This window comes from Maniola hyperantus, chromosome 9 (genome assembly GCF_902806685.2).
Source record: "Maniola hyperantus chromosome 9, iAphHyp1.2, whole genome shotgun sequence".
Lineage (NCBI taxonomy): Eukaryota > Metazoa > Arthropoda > Insecta > Lepidoptera > Nymphalidae > Maniola > Maniola hyperantus.
The window spans coordinates 13,793,965-13,810,342 of NC_048544.1; the positions used below are offsets into that span (position 1 = coordinate 13,793,965).

Here is a 16,378-nt window from a genome sequence, read left to right on the forward strand (position 1 = left end):
CATAGAGTAAAGTAATACACTGGCGCGCGGCCCTTCGCCCGCGCCATTTTGTTTTCGCTTTAGCTTGGGGTTATTGAATGAAAGAAATATTTGTATTTCTCTCATAAATGCTTTGTGTTTTGTGATTAAACTGTGCATATAAATGCAATAATTTTATATCAAGTGTTTGAAGTTATAAACTTAGGATATTTGTAGGTGAGTCCCAGATAGGAGGGTTTTTTTGTTCGGCCACGTAAGTTTATCTGAAAATGCGCCTAAGCATTTGCCTCGATAGAGAATAATATTACGGTCCATTTAGAATTATTTATATCTTTATTCTATTCTCGAATGTTGATGTCAATATGGCTATTCAATATCGTGTTGATACTTGATAAAATGCCAGAATTATCTTTTGGGTAATGGCTCTTCGTATCACACAAATGTATGCAATAAACCTATTGGTTAGCGTTCCAATCCGTTGTTATATGACGTTTTCTAAAACGTAAAGAAGGAAGAAACGAACCCCTAATTATAAAACTCCTTAGTTAATAAATATAAGCACACTGGGGCCGATTTTCTTGAACACAATCTCTAAACTAAACTTAATTAACAGGTCAAAATCTAATGCCATCCTTTTCCGCGAGCAGCATTATGAAAGGGATAGCAATAAATTTAGGCGTGTTATTTTAGTTTAGTTTAGAGATTGTGTACAATGGAATTAGCCACATTGTCTTTAAATATGTAGTGTCTAGCCCGCCGACTGTAATAAAATGACTAATTTTATTCGCCCAAACAGTTCAATTGCTAATTGAATTGATTCTATCTTCAAACTTACAAAAAATATGGACCGGACTTTCCCTCTATTTTCTAGGAACTCGGCGCAAACATGAGTGTCATCATAAGACTACAGAACCTGCCTTGGTCGGCTAATGCTCTTGACATTAGGAATTTCTTTCGAGGCCTGTCGATCCCCGAGGGGGGGGTGCACATCGTAGGCGGCGAGCTTGGAGATGCGTTCATTGCGTTCAGGTAGCTATACTACAAATAAACTACAGACTATAAATAATATAAAATATACAAAAACATACTGAATTCTGGAAGGAAACTTTAGGTACTAATTTGATAAAATCTGAAAGGCTACAGTTGACGTCAAGTAAAAGAACTCAACTTAGAACTTGCACTTTTTGGTGGTATGAAGAAAGATGTAATGGCAGGGTGCCATTCATCTTCAGTTAACCTTTAACTTAATGTGCAATAAGAAAGTCTTTTTTTTAATAGTAAATAATCAATGTATCTGTAATCTAAATATATAAAAGGAAGAGATGACTGACTGACTGATCTATCAACGCACAGCTCAAACTACTGGACAGATCGAGCTGAAATTAGTCATGCAGATAGCTATTATGACTTAGGAATCTGCTAAGAAAGGATTTTTGAAAGGTCAAAGGTGCTCTGACACCCAAGAGAGAGACGCAGGTTCGAATCCTGCTGGTTCTGCAGTTATTGATATGTATTATGATTTTAAAATTATTTAGAAGTTATAGATAGATTGATTACTTATTAATTTTGGCCACTAGCTAGTACCCATTAGCAGTCACATTCACATCCAGAACTCTTTTAATTGACACCAACTGTATTTCACCTATGTATTCCCTGATTGTGGTTAAATATGTGCCTATATATCTCTCAGCATGTAAACATACTAAAATTTCTAGTACAGATTTGACCTTCAGGGTATAAATTACGAATTTTCAGCTTTTATCAAATATGAAAATTTCCCAGAGCTAGGCTACTATGCCCCTGTATTATGAAACTTGTAATAAGTCTAATTTGGCTGCACACAAAACTAAAACTGATTTCCTGGACTAAAGGTAGTCATCCTTAGCTAAACCTCTAAAGAGTAACACACTGGAAGAGTGGAGTGCAGCTGAGGCACTGAGGCTTTTGATATAAGTCCCGCAAATTGCTAATGAGCGTGGCCGCTATTTTAGTGACGTCGCACTAAACTGAAGTTTCGAGCTGATGGTATATTTGTATTTCGGCTGATGTCAAAATGACGTCATTTCCATGTTAATGAGACATGGTTCCAGCGCAATAGCAATTGGCGGGACTTATAACAACTCAAATTAATCTTTATTTACTTCGACATTGAAACTAATATAACTTAATTTGGCATAGCAAATTATATACGGCGGCGAAGTTTCCTCCATAAACTGTCAAAGTAAATAAAGTTTTAAGTTGTTATAAAAGACTACTCTACTCCAATCTGTAGTTACGCATCAGCTCTTTTATGGAAGACTAGATGATGCCAGCGACTTCGTACGCGTGGTTTTATGTTTTTAAAAATCCCGTGGGAACTCTTTGATTTTCTGGAATAAAAAGTAGCCCTTGTCCTTTCCCCGGGATGTAAGCTAACTCTGTACCAAATTTCATCAAAATCGGTTAAACTGTTGGGCAGTGGAAAGCTAGCAGACAGACACACACTTTCACATTTATAATATTAGTATAGATAATTGCGCTTGCTGTAAGTTACAGCAAACACTACTGTGCACAGGTCTCCACTCAAATGAGATGAGATGAGATGAAATGAGCTTCAGCCATACTCACTAGCTAAGTTTGAATTGACAAACTTCACACACCTTTGAAAACATTATAGATAACTCTGTCTTGTAGGTTTCCTCACGATATTTTCCTTTACTGCTAAAGCAAGTCATATTATTTAGTTGCTTGAAATGCACGTAAGTCCTAAAAGTTATGTATCTACCAGGGATTTAACTTGGGACCCTCCCAAGTAGGATAATTCTCTTAATTACTAGGCTATCTTATAGGCTATATGCTATCTTATAGGTTTATATGGCTAGGTAGCTTGTTTTGCCTGAATTCATGCCAATAGAGAGTGTCGGCCACTGAACTAAATTAGTACTATCAGTAAGGGCTATTTCGAACAAAACTCGAATTCTATGAAGCTATCAAAATTAGTATGACACTGGACATCAAGTAGTAAGCAAAAACAAAAAAAAAGGGCTGAAAACCACACCCGTTTTGGAAGTCTGTTAATGTGTTGCAGCCTGCAATAGTTTTTGTTCGGAATGCCTTCCTTCTGCATAGTACTACTTACAGCTGAAATAATTATCAATCTATCTGTAATCTGTTGATAAGTTACTTAGCAACATTGTTATCTAAATATATAATAAGGAAAAGGTGACTGACAGACTGGCTGATCTATCAAACACACAGCTCAAACTACTGGACGGATCGGGCTAAAATTTCGCATGCAGTTAGCTATTATGATGTAGAAAAGATTTTTGAAAATGAAAACCCTAAGGGGGTGAAATAGGAGTTTGAAATTTGTGTAGTCCATGCGGACGAAGTCGCGAGCATAAGCTTGTTTGTCAATAAAGGCCAAACGATTTTTGACAAATAACATTGCAAACTTAGCAACAGATTAAATGTAGAATTGATTAGGTACTTCTTTGGTGTCAGCTTCTGAAATCTAAATATATATAAAAGGAAAAGCTGACTGACTGACTGATCTATCAACGCTCAAACTACTGGACAGGGCTGAAATTTGGCAAGCAGTTAGCTATTCTGGCCACTAAGAAAGGATTTTTGAAAAGTTGACCCCTAGAGGGTTCAAATAAGCGTTTGAAGTTGGTGTAGTCCACGTAAATGGTCTCCTACAAAATGACAGTTTTTTTGCACCAATTTGAAGCGCCCCACAGAGCGTACCGGGAATTAAAATTGACACTGTCAAATAGACTTCGTGCTAGTACTATGTTGACAGATGTCTCGTCAATAAAATTAAGTTCCGAGTACGCTCACTGTTGTTATCAGCGCCAAAATGTCGAAAATCAGGTTTCTTCAAAAACAGATCGGCAATCGCAAGTCTAGCGAAGAATATTAGTAGAGGTTAGTCGTGTCAGCCAATCTGAGATTTTTTTATTCCATTACAAGTTAGCCATTGACTTTGATCTCACCTGGTGGTAAGTGATGATGCAGTCTACGGTGGTAGTGGGCTAACTTGGAAGCTTCACACTGTTGATGTAAAACTAGCCAAAGCTAGCTAGCTAAGAATGTGACAGTATTCTTAAGTCCAGTACAGTTTAGTTTTAGTATTGCGTAGCACAAATTAGTATATCTTTATGGTCATGCAATATGCAATTTTTGTTATTGGCTATTTATTGAATTCTAGCCTGACCAGAAATATGAAAAACTTGCTCTGGGGGCGCCATTAGTATATGGTCTATGGTCACTATGTTTAAGGTCTTGTATAAATTAGTTCCGCGGTTTTTCCGCAATATGGCGAGGTATTTTATTTATCTGGTCAGCCTTTAACTGAATTTTACGATAATGCAATAGTGTGGCTAATTCTGTTGTATACAATCTCTAAATAACTAAACTAAAATAACAGGGCAAAATCTAATGCTATCGTTTTTCATAGGGGGAAGTTATGAAAGGATAGCAATATATTTAAACCTGTCGTTTTAGTTTAGACAACACATTTACAGACTGTTATAACTTGTCCCCTGCCGTCATAATATTGGCACCATTGATTTGTTTGCTTTATTCCTTAGGATTTAGGGTTTATTATTGTGTGATTTGCAATGGTGCCAACATAACGTCAGGGGACATGTTATATTGAACGGTCTGTATTTATCTACTAAAAAATTATCCAAATTATCAGTCAATAAGTAAAATTGCAATTAATGCACATTACATAGTTTTGTAATACGGGGCTGTGATATTTCTAAGAACACATTTCCTAGACAATATTACAATGATAAAGATCTCGATAGCATATAAGTATACCAGGTTATTTATAATTACTTTTTAAAAATAAATGAACCACAAACAAAGCTGTCTTTATACCTATTTTATATATATCTATCTTGGATAAAAATAACAAGTATTTAATACAGCAAGAACTTCAAAAAATAGAGATAACTTATGCAAGATTTAAATAACTTTTTCTTGACTTCTTCATACAAAGTCAGTCGGAAAGAGAGTCATGATTGTACTCATCATTATAAACAATCTTTGGAACCGAACCTTAAATTATGAAAAAATCTTCCGGCACATAATCGTCGTCTTTTTAAATTTAAGGTTGCCTCCACAGTAAGATTTGTTTATTGAGTACAGTTTAGCTTACTTTTGGGCTAGGAGTGCTAGGACCCTCTTTCCGAATGACCTTGTATGTTAGACTACAAATTTTATACATATATGATATATGTAAATCATGAATATTATGGTACAACCTCTGGCTACTGCTTCTTCAAAACGGTATGTAACTTTAGAATATATTAAGTCAGCCGGTAAGCATTTAGGGCGTTACTTATCAGGCAGTTAAAGTTAAGTTACGAGTACTGTTAAACTTTGACCACCAATGGACACCTAAGTGGGTGCTTAAGTAATCCACTCTGCATAAATTAATTTCCAATAGTACCTTAACTTCAAAAATAATTTTGGGTACATACCCCTATACCACAGTTCAGGACAATTATTATGAAACTTGCAAATCTTCTTGATTTCACGTCACCCCTAGTGCTCAAATACCTAATGTTTGACATATGATGATCCAGGATCAAACTTAGAGCTCACTTTCTCTAGTTCACTGTTACTATATATACTGCTTTGATCAACATTCGACAATCCTTATAAAAAAAGATGAGTAGGTAAGGTATGTGTTTAAAATTTATTTGATCTTAAAAAGTACTGTATGGTGCTGTCTCTCGCTATCATGCGTGGTCTCAACTCGCTTATACCGCCAAGAATCTTATACTGAAATCTATAAAGCTTTGAATTTACTCAGACTTAACAGAGTTAGAACGAGACAGATTTATGTCAGATACATAAATCTGTCTCATTTTAACTTTTGAGTAAAGTCTGAGCAAAGACAAAGTACCTACGCTCTATAGATCTCATCAGGCTGAAATCTATACAGACTTTGAATTTGCTCATACTCGAGACTCTTAAAACAAGACAGCGTTATAGCTAGCATAAATCTCTCCCGTTTTATCTGAAATTAAGGCCGCGATTACACCTGAAGTTTTACTCACGTAAGTAGCTTACGCAATTAATTGACAACAAATTTACTAAGGTGAATAAGGTGAATGCTATCGGAAAAATTTGTTCAGACAAATGTTAATCTCTAGACAATTTAGAAAAGGACAAACGGGTGTGGGCATATCTTTTTAGTATGTAAAGTAGGCTGAAGGTGCAAGGCATGGAGGCAGCGGCTGCGTCGGTTGGACGGCCGACCGGTGACGGAACCATTATGTTTTTACTTATTCTCTAGACAATTTAGGATATGTTTAAGGCGTATTCAGGCACGTGACTTCGTTGGCGGCTTGACCAAAATTTGGTCAAAAATTCGTAAGCGTAATTCATTTGGGCTTAAGGGAAATTGAGTTCTCTTAAATGGATATGTCTGCTCGTCTGATTACAACAAACGCACTATTTGAACTAAGTCGTTAAGCGCAACAAAAAACCGAGAAAATAATATGACCCTGAAAGCTTCACGGCGCAGAGCATGCCTTAGATTTAGGTAGCATCCATTTCAGCTGCCGTAGCTCGTGGCCGCTGCATTTATGGATACAAAAGCAACGCAGGACTGATTCGCCTTCGATAGTGGGTGGATGCGCCTGAACAATACCTGGAGCTCGATTACGGTAAAATGCGACAGTTTGACGATCGCAATCACTTCTTATTGGTTGACACTCGCTCACTATTGACTACAATGCATTGTTGCACCAAGAATTACTATAAATTCAGCTAATCACAACAATTGCGATTGTAATAATGATTGATGCAGCTTTTCCGGAATTTCTGGAATGACATCGACATCGAAATCACAGCGTGAACTTGACCATACTTAGTCAAATAGTCAAAATATTCAACTGGTAGACATAATCTACGAGCTCTATAAATAATCAAATATTTGTTGTAGTTGATCCTAAATTGATGAAGAAAGAAAGCGTTTATTTGTTTCCACAGTAGTTATACAAAATAATCCATCAAGCGTGGTGTGTGATCCCAATTTTATTTATTTATTCAAATACAAGTAAACCCTTGAACTCTAAAATATGAACTCTACTTAGCATTTGGTATGCCTGAGGTGGAAGTAGGCCCAGCTCAGATCTTCCAACGCGATTAGGATGCGTCTATAAGTCTGCATCTTCCAAGTTGGAGCAAATTGCTGTTGAGAGGCCAACTTAAAAATCTTAGTAAATTGTACCTACAGTACGCAGCAGAAAGTAATGTAGGTACATCGGCCTTTGGAGTGACATTTCGGCTTTGTAGCGCTTGTCTCTGTCACTCATACCTGTGACGTTTTGTCGGTCTCAACGACAGAGACAATGCTCTACAAATCCGCTATCTCCCTCTAAGGGTCGATGTACATTACTTTCTGCCGCGTGTACCTGATTTATTGATGACTAACGTGTGCCCGCGACTTCATCTGCGTGGACTACACAAACCTCTGTTTTACACCTTTAGAGATAGAATTTTCAAAAATCCTTTAGCAGATTCCTTCGTCATAATAGCTATCTGCATTCCAAATTTCAGCCCGATCCGCCCAGTAGTTTGAGCTGTGCGGTGATAGGTAGATCAGTCAGTCAGTCACCTTTTCCTTTTATATACGGCATTTCGAACCAGTGGTAAATTAAAACTACCTGACTATTCATAAGCACTTTTAAAAAGTTAACATGAATAAATAAACATTCTATTCTATTCTATTCTATTCTATATTTAGATAATAATATATACCTACTCCCTGTTATAATATTATTTTCTGCGTATATATAGTTAACGTTGTAGGATTTGTAGGTGAGATCGCTATCGAACGTACACCTTGGTCATATAAAATTGACTGTTAACTAAATTGCAGTTACCGCAAAATATTAGTTAACACTATTTGTATGGATAGTAGATAGTTACAGTGGACGTCACGAAAAAGAAGTTTTGACCTCTTGAATGTGCTGACTGGGTCATTTATCGATATATTTGGTGATACGAATTAAGGCGTGACGGCGGGGTCTACCTACTTCTACGCAATAGACTCATCACTCAACCACATGTTTCTTGTATCACAGAACAGTCCCTATGCAGAGACACATTGGCTGCACTATTTTACCTGGAACCAAGTGTAGTTCTAACTTAGCCTTAGTTACTTGAATCATTCGACTGTCACTTCATATTTTTTTTACTTTAATCTTTGGTAAGTACCTATTGTTCAGTAATTTGATAGGGTTCCTCCATGATGACTAAATGACGCGTAGTCTGATGATAACTGGTGCAGCCCTTTCACACGGCGTCCAGTTTTTGCAGGATCCTGTTTGATGGCGAATGTGTTTATATGCTAGCGAGCATCCCGCATGCGGGATGCTCGTGTGAACGCTGGCATACAAACATGTTCGCCATCAAACGGGATCCTGCAAAAAACTGGACGGCCGTGTGAATGGGGGGTTAGGGAACAAGTGGAGATGAAGATGTCTTCTGAAACTACTGAATCCTATTGTATGAAATAGGATATCTTAATCCTGCAATGCAGTACCAAACAATTTTGAAGACTATAATTAGAAGTTATAAGCTCTGACGAGTGAATTTTTATTGAGCCGCCATGGAGCTCTCAAAAACCACAAGGTTTTGAACTGGTAAAATTTGGTAGTTTTATCGTAGTTTCAGTTGGCGGCTGTAGCTCTTGGTTTGTGCCATTTAAAAACCTCCAGATGGAACCTGGTGAAAAGTAGTTCCATTTGATTTTACCGTGTGGTTTGGATCTCAGAGCTTATAACTTTTCATCAAAAATTTAACCTTATTATTTTAACCTTCAAAATATCCTGATATAGTGCGCTGTGCGATAAGAGGACGACATTGCCGCTTGATCGTAATACTGATAAAATGGTACTAGTTTTTCCTAGGAGTATACAGTATCTATTCTAATTTTCACCCAATTTGGCAATTATGTACTTTTCCCATATTATATTTACTTTCCTGTGAGCCATATCACCAGATATTCTGGTGATATACTCAAAATCGCTGGGAAATGCAGCCTGACAGCTCAATCAACTAAAAGTTCTATTTCTACTGTTTCGTGATTGGGAAATAAGAACCTACCGTTTCTTTATATAGGTTTTTCCTTTTCATTGAGAACAATAGGATAGGAGTGTTTCTTGTTAATCCCAAATTAATTACGCCATCATTTGCATACATATTATGTTATGGCTGAAAGTAGAAAATAATATGGTTGCACCTAGTTTTAGCCTAATACAAATAGGTGCGGCCGGTAGCAGTTGTTAAGCTTAGGCATATCGGTTATATTGGACTAAAATGAAGATTCGCTTCGTCCCTTCATTCTGCTTCACCTACACCATCTAAGTTTCGTTACAGATGTCGGCGGCTCGCTTTGCTCGCCACCTCTCTTTACTGCACTGACCACTCCGCCTCTGAGATTCGCTTCAGGAACACTTTCGCGACATTCCGGCTTCACGCTTTTCAAAAAACACTTATAGGCAGGAGACAAAACGGCGAAGGAAGGGTGAATTCGTTTTGGCCCCAATTTACAATTACACCTAGCCTTAGTCGTGACTAAACGGTTTACGGTTACACCAAGTTTAACCAACTACTACCGGCTGCACCTAGTTGTAACTTATTTAATTAAGTTACTAAAAATCTGAAACAATAGAGTAGTCGTCTTTTGTGCTTTGCCAGGTGGTTTACTTATACATATAATAAAGGTTAGCTTAATGTAAATGTATGTATATCTATTGTGTACGAATTAAAGCAAACGTTGTGATGATTGATGATCTCAACTAGTTATAATATGACTCTGAATCTGAATTCTCCGTAACACTAAACATTGAACCGACCGATAGTATAGGTATCTACCCAAAAACTGTCTCCAGTAGACACTGACTTCAAACTGCACTACTGAATACCATCTACTACGCTGTCTCTTGCATACAATCTAGCTCATTGTGTCACAGGTCTGCGATATAGCCACATGCGGTAAATGTTGATTATCTAGCGGTTTCACTATCGGATTAAGTATAAAATGGTCAATAACACTTGAACTTGAAATAGCTACATCATCACAAATTTTCTCATTGCATCTCGTCGGCATCCTCGTCCGCTACGCTACGAAGTCGAGCAATCTCCACGACCGATCGAGTGATTTCGAAATTCTAGCTGTTAGTTTTCAAACTTCAAAAAACTACTTCAACTAATTTGGCACAGAAACATTTCTTAATATAATATACTTACTTAGGACTTAACTGGATTGAGGACACTGTGAGTCATATAATAGATTAGTATGAATTTCCAATCCAACTATGCAATGTAAAACGGCATTTTGGAAATTATTTGCACCTAAAAAAATCGGTACCAGAAGTGATAGATCTTCAAACGCCTGAACAATCTACTTATCAAACTATAGCAATGCAGCCACGGTTTGTTTGTCTTATCTATTCATACTTCCATACTTTAATATTAAAAATGCGAAAGTGTGTTTGCCTGCTAGCTTTTCACGGCCCAGCCGTTTTGACGGCCAAAACAAATTTTCACGGATTTCCCGTGAAAACTATAAGAACGGACAAGGGCTACTTTTTGTCCCGGAAAACCAAAGAGTTTCCGCGGTATTTTTAAAAAACCTAAATGCACTCGAACAAAATTGTGGATATTATCTTTTGGGTACAGAGATTTTGAGGGTGCAGGGTGGATATTTGCGTTCCTGACTAGTTCAAACCTCCATTTTGAACCTTTGGAAAGTAGAGCTAACCGAACCCACCTATTTCTAGAAGACATGTTGACATCATATTGAATATTTTATCATATTAGTAAAGCAGCAGCTCTGGAAGGAGGAAGGTATGGTCTGCCAATGGATTTTATTGCGTTTCTACCCTCATTAAAAATATTGCAATACCTACTTTATAAAACACTTTTCTAAGAACAATACGGAATCTCCGAATATGATGTATGAGCATGACGGCCTTAAATCTGAACAAATCTCTCCGACTACCTTCAAATGACTTAGGTACTTACTACATATAAAATTTAAAATATGTAAATTAATGCGATTCCAGAAGTCAGTCACTTTCTTTCGATTGATAAGTTCTAAGATTATAAAAACATCGTCTGGAGACAATAAATGTTGAGAGTAACAGATCTACCTATCATTGATTGATATTTCTGGGAATGGAAACTGCTCAGCTTTCGCTTATGTTATTTATAGGCCTATGACATTCTACAGGACATTAACTCTCGAAGATTGATCGCTCTACACGACCAGCAGGTCTCTATACCTATCCATCCTCAATTAGGATCCAGAATGTGCACTGACAAATTAAAAAAATTTACTCCTGTTGGTCAGTCTTTACTTCTTGCATCCCTAATGTGCTATCCATTTGAAGATACTACTGGTACTAGGGTTACCTGCGTTTCCCCGTTGAACAGCCAGGTGGATTCTATGCGCTAGTAAATTAACCAGCCTTTCTGTCGGAGATAAGGTAACGGCGGTACGCGGTGAATGTCGTGTAAGATTTTTTTAGCATTAAGACTACAATGACAACAGGAGTCTTTACTGAAAATGGAACATGTAACTCTCGACTAGAAAAGTATACTTGAGCCGCTTACGGGTTTCAGCTATTTAATGAATTTACCTGTAGATAAAAGAGCTGTTCCATCAGCAAACAATATTATCTTTAGCGAGGTAAGGAAGGTCATTAATGTAAATGAAGAATAGAAAAGGCCCTAAAATAGAATCTTGTGGGATCATTTTTTACCACTGATCCGAAAGACCGCTTTTCATTCACGTCTGCCTTTTGTATTCTATATATAGTAAAAACTATATGAACTCCAAGGTTACATCCCTGATTCCCAATTGGTGCAGTTTCGGAATAATGTTTCATGATCAACACAGTCGAAAGCCTTAGATAAATTACAGAAAACGTCAAGCACATCATCTCCTCCCATGCTTTAATTATATTTTGGATTAACTCAACACCAGCGCCGGACCGTTGAGCGACCCCGTCTAAAATCAAACTGTTTCGGATTGTCCTTTCTACTGAGAAGAACCAGTATGAAACTTGGCGCTTGTTCTTTCTTGCTTAGTGTATCTGAGGAGCTGCGAATAAAGTAATAAGTAGGTATTTTATTCAACTCGGGAAGAGCCTGCAGTGGTGGTAGTTGAAACTGAGCTTGAAGCGTTTGCGGGCCAGTCTTTGGGTAGAAAGTTTCGCCTACTAAACGGAGCTCGCAGCAGAGTGCAGATTTCTGAAAACCGGTCATACCCTCCTATCACTAGCACACTAGCCAGGTATTTTGAACTTTGAATAATTAGCTTTATAAAAAACCGGCCAAGTGCGAGTCGATTTTTTCGACATTTTGCACGAGAAATCAAAAACTACTAGGTATGCATAAAAATAACTAAAAAATTGTTTTAAAATGTATAGAAAAAACCCTTTCATATGATAATCCACTTGGTATAGTTATCTTACTTTGAAAATACTGTTTGCTTATGAGCAGATTTTTTTTTCGGCGATGTAACCTCAAATTTACGGTTTTCGGATTTATTCCTTTACTTGTGCTATAAGACCTACCTACTTACCAAATTTCATGATTCTAGGTCAACGGGAAGTATCCTATACCCTGTTTTCTTGACAGACACGTCGGACAGATAGACAGCAAAGTGATCCTATAAGGGTTCCTTTTGAGGTACGAAACCCTAAAAAAATTAAAAACTTGTACTGGGCGCTCATGGAGATCACGAGGACCATGCGGTGTTTAAACCCTGGGTAATAGTAGGTACCTAAGTACGTGACAGGTCGAGATGACAATCAGGGTGGGGATGCCCCGCATACCGGAACAGCCCCCCGCTAACCCGGTGCGGCATAGCGCAGGTGACGTGCGGGGCACCCCCCTCCTTGTACCCCGATTGCCATTTCACATCTTGTGACTCTTTATTAATAAAAGAGGAGAAATGCAAGATTGGACTTTTTAATGATCCATCCACCGTTTGTGTTCGTCATAATATACGTATTAGGTAGGTACGTAGGAGGTTAGTGGAAATTTGAAATTTATTTAGAGCTTGGTTTTACCTCAGAGACATGAAAAATGCAGAATATTAATCAAAAGCAGAACGAAATCTGAGCACCTCGACTCCACGCAGTCTTGTCTGTTCTACCTCTAGAGTGATTTTGTAAAGCTCGAAGCCAGAAGCTTGGGAAGGCGATCCTGAATGAAGCGAGCCTACGAGGCCGAGTGGAACGAATGGGAGAGGTGGCGAGCGAAGCGAGCCGGAAGCATCCGTAGCGAAACCAAGGTCCGAGTAGGTGGGCTGACTTTAAAAGACGACGGAGCGTGTCTTCTAGCGTAGCCTATTTGAATAAAACCGGTCAAATCCGAGTCGGTTCTCGCTTTTTTAGGGTTCCGTACATAATAATAATAATTATGTTTTGGTCATAGCTTGTAGACTAGGTAGTTTATGAATCGTTAACACTATTTATTGTTCAAATACAGTATACAAACATGCTAGAGTGTTGACTGAATGTGCTCTGACGCCCCGCACACCCGTGCTATCCCGCAACGGGTAAGCGCGGGTGTGCGTTCCGATTGTCATCTGTCGCGTACTATACTGGTCGGTCTTTCACCACGACACGAAGGTTTCTATTATCACAGTACAAGAAATAATCTTTAATTTTCATGGCGGCTTAAAACGAACTGTCTCGTGAATCCGTAATAGGTTCATACCTGTTACGGATTCACGAGATACAGCCCGCTGGCAGACAGACAGACTGCGGAGGCTTAGTTATGTGATAGGCTCCCGTTGGTACCCTTCGGGTACGGAACCCTGCAAAGATAATTTAACGGTAAAAAGATGAAATAGAAACAATATACTAAATTCCGAATTCAAACTTATTTTAGTTATTGTTCGGACTTTTGCGTGTCTCTAAGTACAACCTAAGATTTTCCGAGTGCTGGTAAAAGTCCAAAATTAAAGATTACTAGCTTATGCTCGCGACTTCGTCCGCGTGGTCTACACAAATTTCAAACCCCTATTTCACCCCCCTAGGAATTGAATTTTCAAACATCCTTTCTTAGCGGATGCCTACGTCATAATAGCTATCTGCATGCAAAATTTCAGCCCGATCCGTCCTGTAGTTTGAGCTGTGCGTTGATAGATCAGTCAGTCAGTCAGTCACCTTTTTCTTTTATATAAAAGGATATATTAGATTATATTAGATTATAAGAAGATTATTATCAAAGAACAGTTCTGACTTTTACCATTAAGACTTGCTAATTCCTAGGTTTTTCTGGAAAATAAAAACAATTGTGCTAGGCGTAGGTTTGTATAAATTCTCGGGTGTGAATTCTTTATCCACGAATAATTACCATGCTACCAGCAAAGCCTTTGAATAGTTGCCGGCTTATGAGCATACGAGTAAGTAATATCTTCAAGCTCTACTTACTTACATAGAGCTCTATACAGCGAAATTGAAGGGACCGGGTATTTTATTGCGCTATAAAGAGTTTTCTGGAAAATGAAAAATTTTGGTGCCAAGCGTATAAGTTTTCAGGTGTGAATCCTTCCATCCACGAATAATTACCATGCTACTAGCAACGCCTTTAAATAGTTGCCGGCTTATGAGCATAATATCTTCAAGCTCTACTTACATACACCTCTATATAGCGAAATTGAAGGCACCGGGTATTTTATTGCGTTATAAAAAGTTTTCGTCAAACGGAACGTAAGAGAACAATGTAATTTTATTAATAAGTGGTTAGCAATAAAATTAGTAGGTAGGAAGTAAATACGTGCTAGGCAATTACAACAAATAGATGGACACATTCGTTGGCGACGCATCGCGACCTTTTCCCCTCTGTATGACTGCAAAAAGTCACGGTGGGCGATTTTTCAAGCAAAGGGGATTTGTGGAAAAAGAGTTCACAAATCCCCATTGAGAACTCTAAAGAGTGTGAATTCCCATTGATGGTGATTAGTGGAATAACCCCTGTCGTCTTTAACCCACTTCTCTAAGATCTTAAATACTTGACTATAATAAAACTAGTTGAACGATTTCCGTAAGTGCTTCTAAATATACCTATAAAAAGAAAAGGTGACTGACTGACTGATCTATAAACACAGCTCAAACTACTGGACGGATCGGGCTGAAAGGCATGCAGATGGCTATTATGACGTAGACATCCGCTAAGAAACGATTTTTGAAAATTCAACCTCTAAGTCGTGGGTAAAAAAGCTAGTTAAATATATTTCGAAATTTTTCATCGAAAGAAGCATTATTATTAGATATCGATTTAGAGATGATGTAGAGTACGCGGCAGAAAGTAATGTACATCGACCTTTAGAAGGAGATCGCAGATTTCTAGTCTCTGTCGTTGAGACCGACAAAACGTCATATAGGTATAAGTGACAGAGACAGCCCTCTACCAAGCCGAAATGTAATTTTGATGGCCGATGTACATTACTTTCTGCCGCTCACTGTAAGTAGATTTTTCTTATCAATGCGCGCGCATCACGCTGAAACTATCTACTGAACAGATTTGGATTCAACTACAGATGCAGGTACAGTACAGTACGTGGCAGAAAATATTGTACATCGACCTTTAGAAAGAGATAGCGGTTTCGTAAAGCGTTGTCTCTGTCGTTGAGACCGACAAAACGTCACATTACACATAGATTTAAGTGACAGAGACAACGCTCTACAAAGCCGAAATCTTTTAAAGGTCGATGTACAATATTTCTTGCCGGTTAATGTATTGCTAATAACATTAGGGTGAGTTCCCAAAGAATCAACTCTGTAAGGTGTTTAAAATAATCGTTTAATAGGTTTCTCATAGTTATTCGTGATGGAGAAATTCTTGTCTTCCCCCCCCATCTTGAATTTTTTTCCATTCATCGAGTAGACCTTCTGATCCTGATCATCTTTTACTTAGAAACCACTCTTCCATCTTTTATACTCTCCAAGATTTGTATGGCGGCCATCTTTTTTCGCCATTTTGAATTTTTTTCCGCTCACTGGCAATCGAATGACGTTTCGTGATGAGGGTGTCATCGACGTCATAACTAACCCATTGCCGGTTCACTACTGAGCATGGGTCTTGATTGCGCCAAGTTATGTTATGTTAATTATGTAAAATTATGAATTTAAATATGGATTAGCGGACTGTATTAAAATTGACAAATAAAAACCGTGGTGCAAATGAAATAAAGGATTTAGATAGAAGGAAATGCAGCACTTACTTGAATCAATCTTCCAGTATGGCCGCCGTTAACTTTCCCCTTCTTCCACGGGTTCTTTCTTGATCAAATTCCACCACGTTCAAGGCACAAACACATATGATATGGAAAGTCTCGCGTGTTCTCAATGAAGCACATGGAGATAAG

The 16,378-nt window shown here is 38.0% G+C and overlaps 1 protein-coding gene across 1 annotated transcript in view; it reads left to right on the top strand.

The window, feature by feature from the left end:
- Positions 1-16,378, top strand: part of LOC117985145 (RNA-binding protein 12) — a 23,037-nt gene continuing 6,659 nt past the window's right edge. The window contains exons 1-2 of the mRNA XM_034971833.2: positions 1-195; positions 851-1,008. Coding sequence (XP_034827724.1) covers positions 866-1,008 — 143 coding nt within the window. The 5' untranslated portion in view covers positions 1-195; positions 851-865. The remainder of the gene's footprint in view (positions 196-850; positions 1,009-16,378) is intronic.